The sequence below is a fragment of the Strix aluco genome, chromosome 13 (assembly GCF_031877795.1).
Source record: "Strix aluco isolate bStrAlu1 chromosome 13, bStrAlu1.hap1, whole genome shotgun sequence".
NCBI classification, from domain to species: Eukaryota; Metazoa; Chordata; class Aves; order Strigiformes; family Strigidae; genus Strix; species Strix aluco.
In genome coordinates, this window is record NC_133943.1 from 3,941,277 (window position 1) to 3,962,383 (window position 21,107).

The following is a 21,107-nucleotide window of genomic DNA, read 5'->3' on the forward strand; positions in this document are numbered from 1 at the left end:
AGAAAATCTGAGGAAAGAAACTGCTTGCTAAATACTGCATGCTACTCTAGAAAGGTAGGATGTCTTCCTGCTTTCTAGCTATTTGTGCTACAAGTGTCAGTCCCAAGGATAAAAGGCGAAGACTTAAGCTTTATAGATTCTTTTGCCCTTCTCAACAAGAGATATAAATTAAGACAAAGATAAGGGTAGCAAAAAAATACGTAGCAAAATCAGCCATATTTTTTTACACTTCACTTAAACTTCAAAACAAAGGGTGATACCAATATTAAATTGAACAGAAATCTATAGTAGAAGCCATTACTTTGTTGTAACTTAGTCAAATAAATAGATGTAATGACCGTTACTAGAATAAAAAGTATTTAATTCTAGATCTAAGGATATTAAAAAAATTTAACATTTTAACAGTCCAGCAATTAGTACATTATCGCAACATGACACAGGTCACAATGCAAATTCTGATGCATATTTACCCCTCTGAAATAAGTGTCTATATTGGCTTAACAGTATGCACTGTTAAGGCTTTTATTATGAGAAAATGCTTTGACTGTTATTGTTTTTCATCAAAACTGATCTGTGTAGCTTGGAGAATACATTAGGACCCTAATCGGGTAAGTAATTTTGTATTGACTTAGGTTTTGTAACTCGAGATCCACTGAAGTTTATGGGGCTACAAGATAAGAGAGCCACATACGTAAGTGTTTACAGGGTTGGAGCCAAGGAAGGGTGTATCAGTGAAAGAAAACTCTTCAGCTATACACATCTGAAGCAGACTGATTCATGCACTTTTAAGTTCAGAAAGTTGGTCATTCAACTGGTAACAATGCAAAGTTTTAGATGTAAAGAGGCACTTCTTACAAGTATAGCAGTTTTAAATTGTGACAATCTCACTTCTCTTAAGAGCATGACACAAGCCTTATGTAAAAGAGGAATGTTACAAAGCTGCTTTGCTATGCTGATATTTTCAAAAGGTCTCTGCTTGTGAGGCTATTGCCATAAACAACCCTGCTGTATTTTAGGTCCAGTATTAATCCATATTAAAACCACACTGGATCTGAAGAGGTAGTTTCATGCTTGCTGAAGTGAGGCACAGGTCCTACAAGCCCCTAATTAATTTTAAACCTCTTTTGGGACACGGTTTGTGGCACAACAGTGTAATAGGGATTAGTGTTTCTGAAGCTGCCTATTTAAATAGAAGAAATGTATCTTGGTAGTGAATGCATGTTTCAACGGTATCAAAAAGATACTGTCAATTAATTCTCTTCTTAAATTTCATTACTCCCTAAGGACCATTATTTATGGTAGTCTCCGAATGCCTGGAACTTGAATCTGCTTTTAACCTTATGCTTTTTTACTGTGGACCTCTGAGCTCCCCTCTGCTTCCAAGCAGAAGTTCAGCAGTACATCTGCTTTGACAAACAGGGCAAATCATTGTATTCCTCTGTGACCCTGTAAAAATTTTCAGCAGCAAGTAGAACACAAGAGGTGAACAGCAGTTCAAGTTGATCAGCTTGCACATCGGAAAGTGAGCATCTGAAGCGAGCAGTTAAACTTACTGCATTCAGGAAGGACTTTCATTTTGCAGCCAATCAGCAGCTGGCTTAAGAAAGTTTTCCACATCGAAAATTAATCAAGATGAAAATGCAACGAACTGAGCTCCAGCACATGAACCTCCATTAAGGGATTCTGGTGACATCAGAAAGCCTGAAAACAAAAACTCAGGTAAGCACCAGAATGCCTCAGATGCAATTTTAACCGTGGGATTCAAAAGGTGCTTATTTTACATTTTAACAAAATACATGATCAACAGTATGCAATGGGCAATAAAAAGCCAGTTGAGAAAAAAATCTAATGGAGAAAACAGACATTTAACATTTTCTCCTACCTTACTTCAGTATGTACAGAACAAATATAAATCAAAGTCTCATTTCTTCTGTATTCCTGTTCTCCTGCTGTTTTATAAACTTCTCCTTCTCCTCATTTGCTATGACATTTTGGCAATTGAAAATTATTTACAGTGTAGAGAAGACGATGGGGGGGCAAGGGGGAGCAGAAATCACTTGCAGGCCTGATTCTTGCTGCCTTTAAATATGCTCAAGAGATTTCTATTTTTTAAGGGCAAAGTAGTATATTTTCCAGTTAGTAAGGAAGTTTGGACTATATTGTAACTTGTGCAAGCTATACATCTGAAGGGAACATATCTGATTACATGTATGGGTGGACCAGTTCTGACAAATACAAACCATACACCTTCACCCAAGTGGCTGCAATGCCCCAAATGAAGTCTGTGGCCATCCTCTTGACTGACCTAGTAATTTTTTTTTTTTTTTTTAACATAAACTGATACTGATGCACTACTTTGCAAAGAAAATAAGGAGTGGATTGCAGTTTTCTGAAGTACACGTTAGGGAAGATAAATAGGCTATGAACAGTTGTAAAACAAGTGCTACAATAAGGAAAGAAGACAAAAGGAATGACTAACACTGAACTTCTTGCCAGCTTAAAGGGGCTGATAATGCTTAAAATTAGTTCTGCAGCATGAGCAGAAATTAATCAAATATTCTGACTACTCCCTACAAGATAGGCAGCACTGCGTGATCTGCTACTACAAAGAAGGAAAAGAAATAAGAACCATGCATTATAATTCTTCAGCATCCACACTATTTCTCCAGAGTAAAGAAAGGAAGTATATCCACTTGCTTCAGCATCGGTAAAACTCAAAGGTACTTTCTGCACATTCATCCATGAACACACACTTGCATCCTATTTACAGTGGACATTACACATTCTTTCCTTAGATGAAAAGCAGGAAAGGATAAACACGTGGTATGCTTAAGAAACCAAACCGCATACACTGGGTGTGCTGAAGAGAGAATTATTTTCAAATATTTTGTAGCTAACAAGAACCTTTAGTGAATAAGGAATAGAAGAATACTCGCTGTGCAACCCATTTATATGTCAAGTGTATTGAAATGTAAGGTAAGGAAAAACCCTTTATCAGCTGAAGGCCAGAAGACAAATTGTACCTCTAATTTTTTAAAGTTACTCCAACAGACAACACAAGGACAATGTACTCCAGCCAGCACCTGTAGAAGTTGTCGGAAGTCAAGAGGCTGAAACGCAGCACGCAAAGACGCAGAGTGTTTAGTTCACAGCAACTGAAGCAGCCAGCCTAATTCCCATGTGCTAAACCAGTGCATGTTCCTGCTAGCAGAGCTGTGCATAAACGTGCTGATACAAATGTACAAGAACAACATAAATGTAGTCTGAAAAAGCACTTCGCTGGGCACAGACTGCAGAAGGCCTTAAATTACAAATGGACCCACACACAACAAGAAATTATAGAATGTGTATTTTAACTTTCTGATGAGTAGCTGTGCATACATAGTAACAGCAAACTGCCTTCAAAGTACCAAGTGGATAAAGTCATAACTACAGCTGGATCCAGAGTCTGAATTCCAAGTCTCAACAGCTGGAAACATTACAGAAGTTCAAATCTCAAATCGAACCAAACCAAAAATCCCAGATCTGAGCACATTATGGGCTAATTTCAGATTTACATCAGAGTTAAACTTTAGCAAGGGCCAGTAAAATTTAGCACCTCATCTTCTAAAGGATTAAAGTCAGTGCCATATTCTGCACACACATGAACTAGTTTTCAAACCTTAGTAGGTTCCTTTCTACTAGGTCACGTCTCTCATTTCCCTTCCTAGTCTTCTCTGAAGTTCCTTCCTACAACTGCTTTTGATATTTTACATTTCTCCTCTCTTTCCTGGATGCACAGGATTACTTTTTTGATTAAGCCAATTTATTAGCATGCCACTTCACATGGTCTCCTTCCTATTATGTCACGTTCCTGCTTTTATTTTGAAATGGTTGAAACGCTGACATGAGCATCTTTAAAAACTCTCCTGGAGAAAAGTCAGGATTTCTCTGGTTTTGTGAAGTAATAACTGCCAAGAGGTAAAAAGAACACAAACCAAAAATCTCCAAGCATCCCATTTCAAGGGAGTGTTTCTGAACTATACTGAAAAAGATGAAGGACCTGAAGTTCAGAAAACATACTGAGCATTAAAGGCTAGAAAAATTACACTATACAGAGTGTGAAAAACTTACAGAAAGAGGAGGGGGAAAAAAACCCACCAGACTGAAGCAGTCATAAAGCATAAAACCATTACTAACTCAGTAAGGAAAGAAAAGAGTATCTGTGCTTTTGAGCCACATCTACGTATAAGAATGAAAGAAAATCCTGAGACACAGAATACTAGGACTATCTACCTAGTCTTCAGAGGAGGAAAAAACCCAAAACCCAGCCTAAAAATATTTAAAGGGAGAAAAAAAGAAGGTACTTTTCCCCTTAGACCTCCATCCCCTCTCCCTTTTTTCTTTTTCCTAAAGAAGCAATGTGTGCAACTTTTTTTGGCTTTTTTTTTTTTTGTTAATCTCCTCAGACAGTTTCCCAGGATGCACAGCATTTAAAGAAACACCTTTATTTCCCCAGCCTATTCTTAGCTGCCTAAACCATCACTGCCTCAGTAAACACTTTAAATCAAACAGCTAACCAATAACATGTGCTGCTCATTAGCAGTGCCTTAAGCTCACCTGTATTGTTCTGTTTCTTTAACAGGGCAGCATTCAAAGCACCCTTCACGCTAAGAAGCATTTTATTTGAGTTGTTATTGCTGTAAGCAGGAACCTAGCTGAAGGAAATGTTTATTTTTTTAAGGCCGTCTATGAAGTTTAAAAGCATTCTTTTAAAGAAAAGGCCCAAATAAAGAAAATGATGAACATGAACAAATGAAGAGAAAAAAAGGATATTTGACAGCTGAGAAAATTCAATAATTTAATATTAATACCTTACAGAAAACAAGCACTCAATTATTCTCTAATGTTACCAATCTTCATCTTTAGGGGAAGAAGAAACTCTACAGAAAAAGAATCAGCCTATTTCTGTTCTTCAGTGTCAATATCCATTATAAGACATATCTAAAATTGTCTTAAGAGACAGGTCACTTCAGTTTTAAATACTCCCAGCAAAGTGCTACTTTGTGCTTAAGTCAAAGAAACCATGAACTGTATCTCTTCCTCAGAGGCTCAGCACACCATTAGAGTTTAGAGACTGCTGTCCCTTAAAATGCTTGAACCTGCTGCAACCAGAACACTGACATAAGGAGGTGCTCTGTAAAAAGAAACACTACTCTAAGAGATGAGATCCAATTCAAGCTTTTCCTTAGCCACGCTAATGGAATCTGTCTCCAAACATTAATCCATCTAGCACTTGTGCTTTTAGCTAGATCCCAAGCCTACAGGTATTGGCTTGTAAGTCAATCTGGCCACATGAATGTGACTGAACTGATGTTTTATTCTTATCCATTTTTAAAAATTTAATTTATTTTAAACAAACCCATATTGCAAAAAGCCCGTATGTTGATGGTCTTACATTTGGGGTTAATTTTCTGTTAGAAGACAACTTTTGCAATGTTGTTTGTGGGGTAAATCTGCAATGTTTTAAGTCTCATTTGAGAGGAGAACTGCAGTGTAAAGACCTTTACTTGCATGTCTAGTTGTGTATGTCTCTGGGCAAAGCATTTTCTTCCTTTGAAGCTTCTTTCTAAATGGAGGAAAAATAATACTTTTGTCCTCCAAGTAGGTACTGTAAGGATGAGATAATTATTTAAGGTGTTCTCATTCTGTTGTGATGAGAGAAACAGAGAAAGGACTACAAACAAAAGCAAATAAGCTACATTGATCCGGGGCAGATGAACAGAGTCTGCATTTATACACAGAATCAACCAAACAAATTGCAAACAGCATATGTAGTCTCAAAAATAATCTGTAAATTGAACAAAAGTGTTTAAACAATGCCGTAAGCAATCCTGGCCTTGTGTAAACACTGAGAGGCTCTCTGTTTAAAAGGAACATATATGCTTAGCAGACAATTATAACCCAAACAGAGCCATCAGGCACAAAATCAGAGCAGGAGGGACTGCAACACTGCAGGCCCAGTCCATATGCATTGATGTTCGCAGGAATCCTTCTGACTGCCTATGTGGAAGAAGAGTGTTTACAACAGGTCAAAGCAAATCCAGTGCTGGAATGCACAAAAGCCATCAAAGCTCTGAAGCAGGTACCTTGATTTTGGCTTAGATGTAAGTACTGTGCTGATCACACTTCAGCTATAACATTTTTAGTCATCTATAAATCAGAGGATCTTTTTCATTTTGTTCTGTGCAACTCTGTATTATTACTTTCACTGCTGCTATTTTCCATTGTTTCCAACCTACCGGTCAGATATTCCAGTACAGCAGCCATGTACACTGGAGCACCAACACCAATTCTGTACTTCGGGTGGCCTTTCTTAATGTAACGTAGCATTCTTCCAACAGGGAATATGACCCCAGCCTTTGCGGAGCGGGAAGTCTTGGTTGACTTCTTCTTTCCACCCCTGCTTGACATTTTGTCTGTATTGGGTCTGGAACAGTACTCTCTATATTAGGAAGGAGAAAAAAATATAAAAATAAAATGTTATCATATCAATAAGGACTGATGCTGTAATACCATATACTGAATTTCAAGATAGACCAGTGTTTTCTTGTAGACAGTGCATTAGGGTGCCTAAAACACACACGTTGCCTTTTTAGAGTATATACAACAAGAACCTAAAATAATTTTACACAGAATGTTTACTTACCATTGTAATCTTGGCATAATTTTATACAGTAAATATATAAGACAGAGAAATTATTTCATTTAAATCTGCTTTGGAATTACTTTTCTGAAATTACTAACAGATTAAACCTGGTACCATTACTGGAGCAAAGTGTGGTAACTACCCAAAGTAAAATAGAGCTTCTGCATTAAAGCAGAGGATGGTTTCTGCAAGGAGACTGACACAACCCTCTGCTCTCTGGGAAAAACTCGATTGTGTATTTCAACAACTGTGGTAGAACTGTTACACTCATGAGTAACTGTTGCTAACGAGGAAAAACTGCATCCACTAAAGGTTTTATGAAGTGTATTCACCTTCCTTAAAGAACTAGATTTTCAAGCATGTGTGAATTTACAGAACAAAGACCTATGCATGGCAAAATACATCTCCTGTATGCTAAATGTTCTATTTTTAGAAAGATCTGAAATGAACCCCTTGAGATTTGAACCTAACAGAAACCAGCTATCTCCACATTGAAGACTGTAGTGCTTCAACGTGCCCTCTGGGAATCTGATGAACTTTAATCTGGCACCTTTCCTTAACTTAACAGTGGTCTAAACACCCAGCAAATATCTGACAACTCTATCTGAGTTTATGTTGGTGAAGAAATCTACTGCTGATACAGCTGTCAAACATACTTTTTTCTCTTTGATTTCTGCTCAGGCTGTAAATAGAAGCTGACAAATCCAAAGAGGTGAAGGGTTTGCAGGCTCTCAGGGTATCTTTGAAGGTTTAGGCAATGCACTGGGTTTTGAATTTAACTCAGAGGAAAGGAGGCTGTCCCCACCTCCCCCTCCCTCCCTCCTGTGTCTGAACTCTAGGGAAACCAGCGGTATGCATCAGCGATACCCATACCTCCGTACATCCCAGTTCTCTCCTTGCTGCGCAAATCCTACCTAATACAAATGCAAATTCACTGGTGTGTTTATATACCCCACAATAAAACCCGTTTAAGCCTGCTTTCCCATCGCACCAGTTCTCTGCTTGTCTTTTTGTCTTCCTCTCGTTTATTCTGAGTTCTGCCCTTGTCCTTATGAACCTAACCGTATTGTCGGAATCCACGATTGAGTGAGCTCAGAATTAGGCAAAACAGGTTCACCAACCCCACTTCTAAGTTTTGCAACTTCTGTTCTGTGCTGACATGTCCTGCAGTCTTTTAAATCTCAGTGAGTCACTGAGATTCAGACTACGTAACTATCAAATGAAGACCACTCAGGATAACTAAAGAAACACAAGTATCAAACATTTCTCTTTCTTTCCACTTCCACACTCCATTCATCAGAGTCTATATTCACACAGCACATTAAGTAAAATAAATGCAACGAGTTTACTGCCTGTTAAAGGTAAATGAAATAATCCCATTTTATTAGCTCAGATGATACTATACTACATCACTACATTTAGGAAACTGATGCAAAAAAGCAGACAGGAAACTTTGGAAGGGGGAAGCCATCAAAAGGGCTCCTTCTCCTTTCCTCTGCTGTGAACTCAGCTCTGTAACAACTATTATTCTGTGAGGAAGAGGACAAAAGCCAATTTTCTTGCCTTGAGAAACTGCCTAACCAGAGCTCACAACTGATTTCAAAAACCTTCTGTTTGATTGCATTTTCTCATCTAGTTAGCTCTCTTTGTTAGCAAGAAGGCTGGGTGTGGCTTTGAGTTGGCTGTGGACTTTCTGCCAGAAATTATTTTCATAGTTCATCATGCATTTTCATCAATACTACAGATGTTTAATCTCACAAACGTTAAGAAGTTCATTGAATCAAACACCAGGGAAAGCAGGCATGAGAAATAGCTGTGCTTCTAGCTTCCCCCATAATTCCTTTCGTTTGTAACCGATAGGTCAATGATGAAACCCACAATTTTTCTAGGGAAAACCTGCACGCCTTAAGCAGTAAACTTCTATTAACCATTTGGCTTATGAGTTTGAGCTAGACAGAATAGCTGGAAAAGAATATGGAAATCCTTACTTCCTGATGCTGGTTTTTTTTTTTTTTTTCTTTGGAAGAGTGTCATCTAGCCATCAGCTGCATTTGGATCAAAGCATGAGTAAAGTATGTAGCGATACAGAATTACTGCCAAAGAGGCTTTGAAGGAGCTGGAGTAAATACAGCTCACCCCATCTAAAAATCCAAACGGAAGACACACATGGATGGCCATGCTGTAGCTGCTAACAGAAAGAGATGGGAGAGCCCTGCCCTTTTCATTTTCAGTTCCAAAAAAATGACTATCCATAGAGAATGGAAGTGGTGCCTTCATATGTCGAAACAAATAGGTACTGTCTATCCCTGTCTCTGGATACACATCATCTATCCAAAGCAATGCTAAGTTTCTTGTTACATACTGTCAATTGTCATCCCTCACGCTAAACCAACCTGCCCTATATCACCCTTGAGCAAAACACTTTGCTGGTAGTTTCCAACCTCTTTCATTTGGTGTTCAGAAGATGTTCTTCCCGTTAACATACTATTTTTTACTTAATACCCCCAAGCTTCTCGTCATCTCAGCTAACACCTACCCATATATAAAATGGTGTATTTTTTTTTCTTTCATAATAAGCTTATTTTATCACTTCTGCAAAGTCTGGAAGTTAATTTCCCCCTTTATTTTGCCAATCATGTAATTTGGAAGGGGAAAGAGAATGCCTGGCATGGAAGACCGTTTCCGGGCATAATTATGGATTCAGGATCATTACTTTGCAGAACCTGTTTGTCCTGCCTTTGAGCTGAGGGATGGCCCAAGGAGCTCTCAAAGTCTCTTCTCTAGAAGTTCTAGTTCGCCACAGCAAAAGGGAAAAGAGAAGAGATTTCACTTGGAACAAACACAAAAAAATTTATTGAAGTTAAATGTAAAGAGCATGGCAACAGATCAAAAACCAAAGAAAACTCTGTGCCTTACATGTTCTCAAATGGTTTATCTTTGTAACACCAGAAACTCTGGAATGCTGCCAATGTTAATGAACCAGAGCGGTTTGCTGAGTCACTGCTAGCCAGCAGATGAGGGAGGCAACCAAAGGGAACCTTATCACATGTGCCATAGTTCAGACAAGATTTGAGCAGGATCATTTACAATTAGGAAAAAAAAAAAAGAAAAATCACAGTCAATGACAGCCAGTGGACCAGTCCTTTCCCTTCTTTCCTCTCTCTTGCCTTTGCAATGCAATTACTGAGCAACTTTGGCAAATACACAGTGTCTTCAAAGGTCTGACAATAAAGTAATTTCATTTCAATGTGACAGTTCACAAAATTATCACTGTGATAACCAGGCGATATCACTGAGAAGTCAATTTATCTAAATCTACATTTGACTTCAAATCAGATTGAATGTTACATTCTTCAGTGGCTCTGCTGTGCTTGGACACAGATTGTCCTAGTTGCAGAATTTAGCACCTGATTCATAGCTTTTTGAAAAACTGTAGCAAGATTCATACTGCTTTCTAAGATCTCAAAATTCACACAAATGAGAATTTGATGGTATATTAATTTAGCTTACAGATTCAAGCTACAAGGCTCCTCTGCTGTCACATCTTTGCAAGCCAGAAATAAATTTTCTAAGAAACAAAATAATATGAAGGTGTAGCAACGAAATCAACATAATTGAAATTCTTCTGTTTGAAATTGGCTGTAGGAACGCTGGTTGGCCATATTTGTCTATGCAAAGATAGCTACTCCACTAAACCACACTTTCAAATACCATCTTCCTAAAATGTGCATAGGCATCTCTTTCTGAAAGGTTTAACATCACATAATTCTCAAAGTACAGCCTGCACATCCTGGTAAGGCGATTCCTAATTTCCAAATACCAGTACTTCATTAGCTCCGTCAATTTGACACGTTCATCAAACAGTAGTAATAAACACCCCCTGCTATTAATAGTTTTCAGGTACTGGTTCTTAATGACTTAAATTACTACAAATGCTACTGTGGTCAGGCAGGGACTGTTGTGATCATGGGTTTACACTGGTGTATTAACTGCACTCAGCAAACAGATGATTAAATTTAGATCTACATGATCACATCAGCAAGTGTAATGGAATCCCAGAGACCACTACTACAATAGGAAAAATACTAAGATTTAGTAATTATTTTTCTCTTCTTTCCAGTACAAAGACTAAGCTGGAAAGTTCATTTTTGTATCACAAGAGATTAACTGCAATGCTATTTTTGTTCCATTGTTTCAAAAGATTAACAACGTAAGTGCTGCCATTCTCTCTCAAATCTATTTATGTACTATAATAATAGCCGCTCGCTGAACTCTTTTTGAAAAGGTGCATTTGAATTTGCTTTGACAACTAACTTGCTCTGTTCTTGGCTAATCAGAACCTAGTCTGGCATATTTATAAAATGTACTGCTTATAGAGTCGGTATAAAATGGTCTCTAATAATGCTTGCCTAGCACAACAGTGTCTCAGTCTGTGACTGTGGTTTCTAGGTACGACAATAATAAAAGCAGAGCTAATCACTCAGTTATCGTTTGATCTGATGGGATTTCAAATTTTAGCTTAAGTGCTTTATCAAAGCAGAAACCCTTTGTGGTCTGAAACGGACAGAGGAATGAAACTGGTTGTAAGACAGCTGTTCCAGCACTACATTAATCTCTCATCTGAAAAGGTAGCACCATACACACACCTATTTTCACTTGGAAAACTGAAAGAATATACCTCATCCAGGAATGCCCAATAGGTGTACTTTCTGCTGGAGATTAACAAGACTAAAATTGCCATAGTGATAGCGTAAAGGATGGAAAAAGAGGAATAACATATTCACAAAATCTGTGTGCAAAACAAAATACTGTTGCACAATCGTATTCAACTGACAAAAGTCTCTCCCTCCCACAATGGGTCTGAAACCCCAAAACAAATATCCCCTTAATGCACAAACCTCCAGTATGAACAGTACTGGGAGTGTGACAAGAGTTTTAGCTGGGCATCCTGCCACCAATAGTCAGGAAAACGTAAATACAATTGTCTTCACTGACCACTGCTGGGAGTACTAGCATGAAATCAAGCCCATTCGTACATTACAGCTTTTTGTATACTAAGTAGGAAGCATAAAATTTGATACAGGACCTTAAATCACTGGACCATTTATGAATTCAATGTTCAGAAAAACTGTTTTAGAGAACATTTTTAAAACTTCTTTGCTCCTTGACATTTTTGGAAAAAAGCAAAAACGTAATAAAGAATTCTTGTGGATGCTTCCAAGGCAAAATCCAGATGAGGAATGAAATTTAAGATAGACGCTATACTGCCGAGGGAAGGGAGTGCAAGAACTCGACCTGCTGAGGAGGCCAGGAATGGTGTGATTCTAGCACCACTCCTTCTGGAGCAAGGACCACGACCTGAATCCTGCCCACCCTCCCTTTGGAATGGGTCTGGGTAAGGAACTACAGCTTCTTCATGTGTTTATAGTGTCCTTCCCAACAAGCGAGCAAGCGCTGCACCCTTTCCACAAGCACTGCATGTTTCTTTTCTTTCTTTTCTGATTTTATCTCTAGGAAGCACTAAGCTGACAAAACCTAATGCTCACTGCACTGCCCACTGGGTCGATATTCCCTCTCTTGGAGAGGCTCTCTGTGGAGGCTCTTTTTTCTTCTTGTGGCATCTGTTCCAGATTCCTGCTCCTTTACCTCTGCTTTATAACCTTGCTGGGGCAGGACTACCTTTTATGCAGAACAGACAACAGGCCTTGATCCTGGTTTGACAGCATTGTACAAAAATACTTCAAAATTTCTCTGAGAGCACAAGATTTTGACCATTCTTCCAGAGTGTGATTATATCACCTATCTTATCAAGAGAATATCTTCCACCAAAGCTCATTGCTGTGTATTGGAATTTTACCTGCAGAACCAGGCAACTCCTAAGGACAAATTTAAACATGCTGTTTTCTTTTAAGACTAAGTTTGCAGTGGTGGACTTCTCTTTTTGCTAATGCTGATCTATAAAATAAGCAGTGCTTAAGCACTCTTCCTATATTACTGTCACTAGGCCAAATTCTAGTCTTACTGATAGTTTTTATATCAGTTATGGCTTAATCTACACTGTCAACACTTGGCTTTACTGGCAATCAGAAGGGTATGCCTTCCACACAATGAAACAAAGTTAATTTAGGAATCCAGAAGGCCTAGAAGATTTCAGTGTGAAAGCTTATGATAGGCAGCACACCCAAATAACCTGAAACCATTACTAAGTAACAATGTAATTCCTGTCTTCCAGAACACTTAAAAAGCAAACAAAAAACGGAACACATTGGATAGCTTTCGAGGGACCACTTGATACAAAATCTCTCATACCCAATTGCTTTAAAATATGTTTTTCAAAGCAACTGTAATTATCTTGTTCTCACTTAAATCTTTTAACTCTGGTCTGTACCTAGGAACCCAGGTTCTGTTTTTATTAATTGCTCACTTGATCTTTAGCTTATTTATTTCTTCTGCTCTTAGAAATGGGGGAGGCAGTGGATCTGCACAGTTCCCTTACAGACCTGTTGCTAAGTGACAGCCACACACAGTCCTGGGGAAAAAATGGTCGTTCGTTTGTATGGTCAAGAGATAAATAACAAGTCTCATCCAAATCTGTTTCAACAACCAGTCTCCTGCCATCAACATAAATGAAGCAACCTCCGTTTCACACCACCCTACTTGCATATGAGCTGGTTCCAACTGCCGGCTTCAGATGCAAATTCACGGGCCTTCTGCAACTTACTTTTAAAGATTACAGAGGAAACAAAAGGATTACAGGAAGATGTAAGTTACAAAAACAGTTTGTTCCCCTGTCTCCTACACGCACAAACATGTCAGTCTTCGGTCTAAATCCAGGCGCTCCTGTGATATACCTTCTGCCACGTCTGAGGAACCTGCATTCACCTGCGTCTTGCAGTACTTGCAGTCCCCTATGAGAAACACCCACACCCAGAGACAGTCCGTATAGGTTGCTCAAATCCTGCAGGCAGACATATTGCAGGCTATACAAGAAGTGACAGTTCTAAAAGAATAAGGGGCCCCATTTCTAGCCGAACATTTATTTTTACCACTCTTGGAAGCCTTTGCTTACAGTTTTAAAAATGTCATTTGGCTTTGTTTTAATTAAGTCATTCACATGTGGCAGGTAACTTTTATGCAACCGTTTCTTCATCCCAAAGTGAAACACACTGAAAACACATTCTGCTGCTTATCACTTGCGCTTTTTGCCGTCTCTCTAGATTATCTTCTCTTGCCCGATGACCCGAGGTGGGAAAGACGAAAAAGGAGTCCGTGCGGGCGTATAAAGGCAGAGAGACGTGAGGAACGGCGGCTCGACACCCCCAGCCGTGCCTTGAAACCACCGTGCCGGGCGAGCGTCGGCGAGGTGGCCCCTGGACTCCCTCCAGCCTCCATACCACAGCCCAGATGCAGACTCACTAGAAACGAAGCCCCGCTGCCATTTCGCTGGGAGCGGGGTGGATCTCCTGCCTTCACCCCAGGCACAACCAGAAGAGACAGAACCCACAGACCGCCCGGCGCGGCCCGGACCCCCACTTTTCCTCAGGGAAAAGCGGGGAAGACGGCCAGGACCCCACCTTCCCCTCAGCCCACCCCGCTTGGCTCGGGGCCGCTGGCACCCCGGCCGGGCTGTCGTGTGTTTCCCCCCCCCGCCCCCGCCGCGGCAGAGCCCCTCAGCGCCCCCCCTTTCCCCACACGGGCGGCCGCGCGTAAGGCGGGCGGCCCTTTCTCGCCGCCGGCCCGCGGGCGAGCCCCCCAGCAGTGACTTACAGCGCGGCCCTACGGCGGCAAAATGTCTCCGGTGGTTCGGCCGGCGGCGGCCCCGCTGCCGCTGCCTCCGCTCCGCCCGCGGGGCCAACGGGATCGGCTCGACGGGCTGGCGGCGAACTCCCACAATGCCCCGCGCGCTCGACGCGTCACATCCCTCCCCCGCCCCGCGCGCGCCCCCCTCCGTATGGCCCCGCCCCTCGCGGCGGCCGTTGGCGCGGCGGCGGCCTCGCGCTCTCTCAGCGCCCGCTCCCCCCGGGAAATGGCGGGGGGGTGTTGGTGTGTCCCTCGCCACATCGGCGCCCCGGTGGCCACTGGCCTCCCGCCTCGCCAGACCGCCAAGGCGGGCCCTCGGCTCCCCCCAGGCCGGGGGGCGAGGCCCTCCGGCCCCCGCGGCAGCTGGCTGCCATGCGGGCGCCCGGGCCTGGCTATTGAAAAGCCCCGTCCCTGCGTGGGGCTGGGCCTTGGCACCGCGTCCTCCACAGCTGCTGCCGGCCCTCCTCTCCCTGCTCCTCGCCAGGCCATTGTCTACAGGCGTGTTCGCTCCTAAATCTTCAGCGGCGAGGACAAAGCGGGGGGTTAACACGCCACATTCCTCCCGAAACTAAGTTTCTCATTAGGGGAGGGAAGAGAACGAGCGACGGCATCGTTGCCGCTGGTTCAAGGCGTATATGCTCTTTCAGCTCTTGCGTTGTACAAAAATGGCTTGCTGCCATTTTATAAAGGCCCCAGATGGAGCTTTTGGAGGAGTTTCCACATGGGAGACGTGGATGTCCTTGAGCACAACTTGCTGGGTTGGGAGAGCCGGGTTGCTGCGGCCCCCAGCCCGCACGCCCAGCTGATAAACGGAGGGTGCACCCCCTCGCCGCCTTCTCTCTCCTCTCCAGTCCTCTGCCAGTTGCTTTGCCCACCGGCTGCCAGTGGAAGAGGGGAGCTGCCACAGCGGGTCTTGGCTGCAGGACAGACAAGCCATAACAGATTGCGTTTACAATGGTGGGGCTAGAGGCAGCTGGAGTTTTGAATGTGATGGAAGACCCTGGGCTTGCTAATGCTCCCAGACCCTTCTGCTGCTCCCACCTGAACGGAGCATCCCCTTTCCTCAGTGCCCAAAGTGGGATACCAGCCCATAGCCTCTTCCTCAATGTTCTTTACTGTTCTTTCATGGCTAGAGCTACGCAGGTGACAGTGGCAGAGTGACACAATATCATTGCAGCTACCAACAGCTAGTAGAGAAAAGGAGTTTCTCTCTCTCCTGCTCTTCTCATCAACCACCCTGAGCTCCAGATCTCCTTATTTTGCTCAGTATCAGCACATATTCACAGTACCTTTGTCATATGAAATCGAAAGCAGAAAGGAAGAAAATGGTTTAAAGGAAGAATGAAAACCAGAGAACTGGGGACAGACTGTGTAAAACGTGTGGCTGGGCTGAGAAACATCCCTTCAAAAAGTGTTTTTGAAATAAAGGGTGAGAAGACGTAGGACGCACAGGGCTGTGTGCAGTGCATGTGGCCTGCAAAAGCAATGTCGTCCACAATTCCATTAGCGGAGCTCAGGCGTTATAATTGTGTTCTCATCCATATAAATGGCCAGGCTTGGTCTGTTTTTTAACGCAGCTAAACTCTGCATCTCCCAAGACATCTCTCATTACGGTTCTGTGCAGCACACGGTCAAATGCAGCCTTGGCCTGACTGTGCTAATTGTAACCTGAATGCTATTGAGACACGCAGTTTTGCCTAACAAAGACTCCCCGCTAAGTAAAGTACCCTATAGTCCCTGATTGCCCTTAACCCGAGGATATGGATACAGTACTTACTAGGCCATCTGCCTACACAGCCGAGGACACACTACATTCCCCCTGTTCCCATCCACACACACCATCTTCCTCCCACCTCCTCCTCCTCCTCCTCTGCGTTCACAGCACAGCAGAGCTCCGCTCCCTTTTTCCTCGCGGGTAGTGCTGCCCACACAGTAACCCCTCCCGTGTGCTGTGCAGAGCACCAAACAGAACTGGTCCTCCAGTGCTTGGCTCTTCCCACTCCGTTTTGCTGTCACCCACACAAGTTATATTTTCAAAAAAAAAAAAACCAACAAACAACAACCCCTAAATATCTCTGTTGACATGATGAGCTGCAAAGGCCCATGTGAAATTTAAAGAACCCACAACATCATCTAGTGGGGTTGATACAAGGCTACAAGGTGAAGGGAGCTGACCTACAAGGGCAGAGAGAAGGAGTTCTCCGGGAAACTAGTGTAGGTTGCTTCCTATGCTCGTCTGCCACTGTTCATTTTGTCTGTTTTTTAAGGGGAGTCTCTGGATTTTGTGCTTTTGAAGAAAACCTTCAAAAAAACAATTGGTAAGAATTTCTGGAGTGAGAGCTGCCTGAGTTTGCAGAAGGCCTGAACAATTTGTCCATGGAATAGGATGCTAGCATGGAGACTGCTGTTGGTCATTTTAATAGTGTTGACTGGCTCACCTCCCACAAAACACAGATGTATCATACTGAACATCTACTGGGTCTGCAAAGAGCACCCATTCTGAGAGCATGCAGTGTGTCACGAATGTCTAAAAGGGAGCGTTGCTTACAAAAGTTTGTGAAACTGCACTACATAAACTACCTCGCTAAAACAAACCTTGGCTTAGATTTTATTCCCTTTGCCAGTTTAGTGATGTATTTATTTATATACAGAATGATAAAAAGCACCTTTCCAGAGCTCTGCCATCTTTATGATTAATATAAACAGTTCATATTCTTACATTCTAGTATTCTTACTTCATTTTGACACCCTGACTGTGTAATCAATTTTAGCAACCTCAAGGGACTATTTGCAGAAGATAGTTCTGAGTGATTGAGAGTATAAACATGTAACTTGTTTGTGCAGCATAGGTGGCGGAGAAGGAAATATTACTTGCGAGGGGGCAGAGCAGCGTGGGAAGGGTTGTGGTTGATGGTAATCCTCTTAAACTTAGATAAGCGCATTCACTTTGGGATAGCTATCTTAATTCTGAATGCGTCACCTCATTTGTCATTGGTGTTTATTTGTCATTGTGTGTTTATTGGATATTGAGAATGCATGCCCCAGGTTCCCTGAGTTTGCTGAAGTATCTCTTCAGGACATAGTGTGCCCAGGCAGCAGATCCCTGCTCTTTTCCTTCCACCTTCACGTGGTCAAAAGAAAGTGCAGATTCCTCAGGCATGACCTGCTTCTCTGAAGGGGCTATTTGAACCTCCTTCCGTTGCTTAGCCTCTTCTCTTTTTGCAGACTATATGACTAATCATGCTTCAGTTAACTCCTTATGGTCAGGTTACAATTACAAATGTACCTGTAACATGGGACTGTTTAGTTTGAGGAGAAGGCTGAGGGGAGACCTCATCACTCTCTACAACTACCTGAAAGGACATTGTAGAGAGGTTGGTGCTGGTCTCTTCTCACAGGGAATTAGTGACAGAACAAGAGGGAATGGCTTTAAACTGCAACAGGGGAGGTTCAGACTGGACATTAGGGGAAAATTTTCACAGAAAGAGTGGTCAGAGAGTGGAATAGGCTGCCCAGGGAGGGGGTGGAGTCACCATCCCTGGATGTGTTTAAGGGTCGTTTGGATGAGCTGTTGGGGGATGTGGTGTAGGGGAGAACTTTGTAGAGTCGGGCTGAGGGTTGGACTCGATGATCCCAAGGGTCTTTTCCAACCTGAATGATTCTGTGATTCTGTGAACATGTGTAATGCTATTGATATTCTTGCATTCTCCATCAGATGGGCACAGTGACCTTGTACCAAACCTAGTCAGCGCTCATCACACTCTTAATGCAACACACAGACTGAGTATCTGTCCCGGCAGAGTATTAACTGTGATTTCCAGAGGGCTGACACTGTCCTTCCTGCAGATTGCTGTAATCCACCGTGGTTGTTACTGTATTGAGAAATTGCGCGCTACAGTACTTGAATGGAACTTGTGTGGGACAGGTCTTTATTTTTCTTTCACTTCACTCTGGTTTCCAGCCACCATAAAGTTATGCAGCTTCCCTGTTATTCAAAATTAGCCCATCAAGATCAGGAGCTTCTGCAAGTGAGGTCAGCCACAAACTGATGCTGGAACCACAGTGTGTTTTGATACCTGTTTTGTGCAGCGTTGAAACCATTGATCTTAATAATCCCTTTTTATCTTCATTATCTAGACAAACAGTGAACTGCAGTTTGGTTTCCAGCACACTTCAAAAAACAACAGCTGACTTTGTCAAAGTGAGCTGCTGTTTTACACTCAGCCTTTACCTACCACAGGTGAACAGAATTAATTCCATTTTCAGATAGTCACTCTTCGCTTTGACATCCAAATCATGACAATTGTGAGGATATTCCCCCTCTTCTGAACATGGAAAACAATTATTTGTTCCTGCCTCGATGTTCTCAAGGCACTGTCAACTCTATATTAATTGTCAGGCATGTTGTTCCATAGCAGAAGTGCCAACTGGTGCTATGTTACGCTGAGATTAATACTTCCAGGGCACAACAAGTGGATGTCTGGGATTCATTTCCCAGGCTGGTAGACAGAGATAAGTTAGTACAGATAATTTACTTCTTTTGTTCCACATTTTTGTAGGCAGGCTACCTCTTACTTTTTCCAAAAATGAAATTTGTGCCAACCAACTTTTTCAAATATCTATGCCATTTTAGTAATTGCTTTCTTCTAGAAAAATATCAACTCTGGAAATTTTTATCAATGCTTACGCCCCCTATCAAAAAAACGCACAACTGCTTTGAAAATATTTTAAATAAAATATCACTTTTTTTTTTTTTTTTAAATCAGGCAAACTTTTTTCATTTTAAATCTGGAAAATGAGAGCCACAGTGATAATTGCAGTTTTTAACCCAGGTTGTGAAGTCATTCATTCAGCTAATGGATGCTGTGACTCAAAAAAATGCCGAAGTCTGTAAAATCATAATTAATCTGTAGATTAGGGATAATATTAGCCTCCACTGTAATGCATTTCAAAACCTGCTTCTTCCAAATAAAAGCTAAATGCTGGTTTGAGTTATAAAATCAGTAGCCCAACAGCAGTATGACAGAGTGACATCAGGAAACATAAATGCTTGTTTCCCAGCAATATGGAAGAAGCATGCTCTAAAATAAGACTGAAGCAGCCTGGAGCACCCAGAGAACAGGCACCCTTGTCTGCCTCTCGTGTAGTCAGCCTTCTGCTCTGAGCATAACCTGATTCCAGGTTGTGCATTAAGCAAAGCAGTTCATTCTCTTCTGGTATTCAGAACAGCCTCTTGCATGACTGCATTTTTAATGTCAAGTGGCTGGGGAAAGTTCTGTGTTATTGTGCAAAGAAAGTATTAAATCTAAGAGCTATGATTTATATTATTAAGTCAGGATTCAAAATTACATCCCATGATGATCTGCTCAATGGTTCCTGGTAGCTGGTGAAAAGCTTGGCAGAGAGTCATGTAGTAATAACTCATATTTCTTATTTTTACTTATTAAATCCCATTGCTTCCCCAACATTAATTTTCCATGTAAGCAAGAGCTATAGTTGCCAGAGGGATTTTATATAATTGCAGATGGTAGGAGACATAGTTGGTAATTGCAGAAATGCAGAGGGAGATGTCCAGGAGATGATCTTCTATTAAGATGTGGCTGTTGCTATGGAATACTTTACTAACTGCTGTTCTGCATGAGAGCACTATGATACATCATTTCAAATAAGAGGTTATTTTTAAAGTGTACCCATTTCTTTGCCTGCAAAAGCAAAATCAGATCACCTCTCTGAGGAATATTAATTAAAAAAGTCCTGTGCTGGACAACAGACATTATATAGAATATAGTTCATGAAGGAGTCAAGAGAATTAGAGTCCACCATAATACGAGGCAGCAATGAAATCAGGGGCTTTTGTATCCGTCTCATGAGACAAACCCTACTCTTTAAATTAAACAAAACTTCTCTTACAGATACGAAGGTCACCAACTGCCATAGCAAACAAAAGTTTCCTAGAGGCCCATGTCCTCAGTTTAAACTGAACTTCTTAAATTCATTCCTATCAGAGAGACCATTATTTCTTGTTTATTTTGAAGTATGTTCTCTGTGTGGAGAGAGGGGTACAGAACGAAGAAGCAATGGTGCTGGAGGTTTGTTTGTGATGGACACAGAAGTATGAATTGTGCCTGCATGTTTGTGTCAAAAGTAGCGCCAGGTGACATGGTCACCCTGGGCTTTGCTGAGGGGCTCGAGGAGTGCTGGGAATGCAGTAGCTGCCCAATTGCTTTGTAAGAAGAGTTTCCATCTCCATCCCTCTTTGGAAAATGTTATAAGGATAGGTTAGGAAAACAGTCATGAATTGTAAATCTAGTAATGCTGGCTCAACAATAGCCAAGTCACTCCTGTTACTCTGTAACAGTCTGTCATCAGCTCTTTGAGGAGTAGTACTCTGAAGAAAAGTCAGGATAATGGAAAAAAAATTAATTAACATGAACAGCAAGTTCTAGTGCATGCTTTGCCCATCTTAAAAACGTACGTGTTGGGGAGTGTCTGAGCGATGGCTGGAGCACATGAAGTTTTCCCCATGGCATGGACAGATAAAAACTTTAAAAGAAGGAAGAAACAAAGCAACGTCTCCCTCTACGGGAGTCACCTGTACTGCACCCCCAGGCTCTTGGCT

General features: G+C 41.7%; 1 protein-coding gene across 7 annotated transcripts in view; it reads right to left on the reverse strand.

The window, feature by feature from the left end:
* The window catches only part of MACROH2A1 (macroH2A.1 histone), a 46,807-nt gene extending 32,240 nt beyond the window's left edge, over window positions 1-14,567 (reverse strand). For 6 of the 7 annotated variants that reach the window (XM_074838793.1, XM_074838791.1, XM_074838792.1 and 3 more), the window contains exons 1-2: window positions 14,456-14,567; window positions 6,282-6,484 (exon numbers count right to left, since the gene is read on the reverse strand). In XM_074838793.1, coding sequence (XP_074694894.1) covers window positions 6,282-6,453 — 172 coding nt within the window. In that variant the 5' untranslated portion in view covers window positions 6,454-6,484; window positions 14,456-14,567. Of the gene's footprint in view, window positions 1-1,553; window positions 1,702-6,281; window positions 6,485-14,455 lie in introns of those variants that run through there. The other variant, XM_074838795.1, reaches the window with a different exon arrangement.
* Between the last annotated feature and the right edge of the window lie 6,540 nt (window positions 14,568-21,107).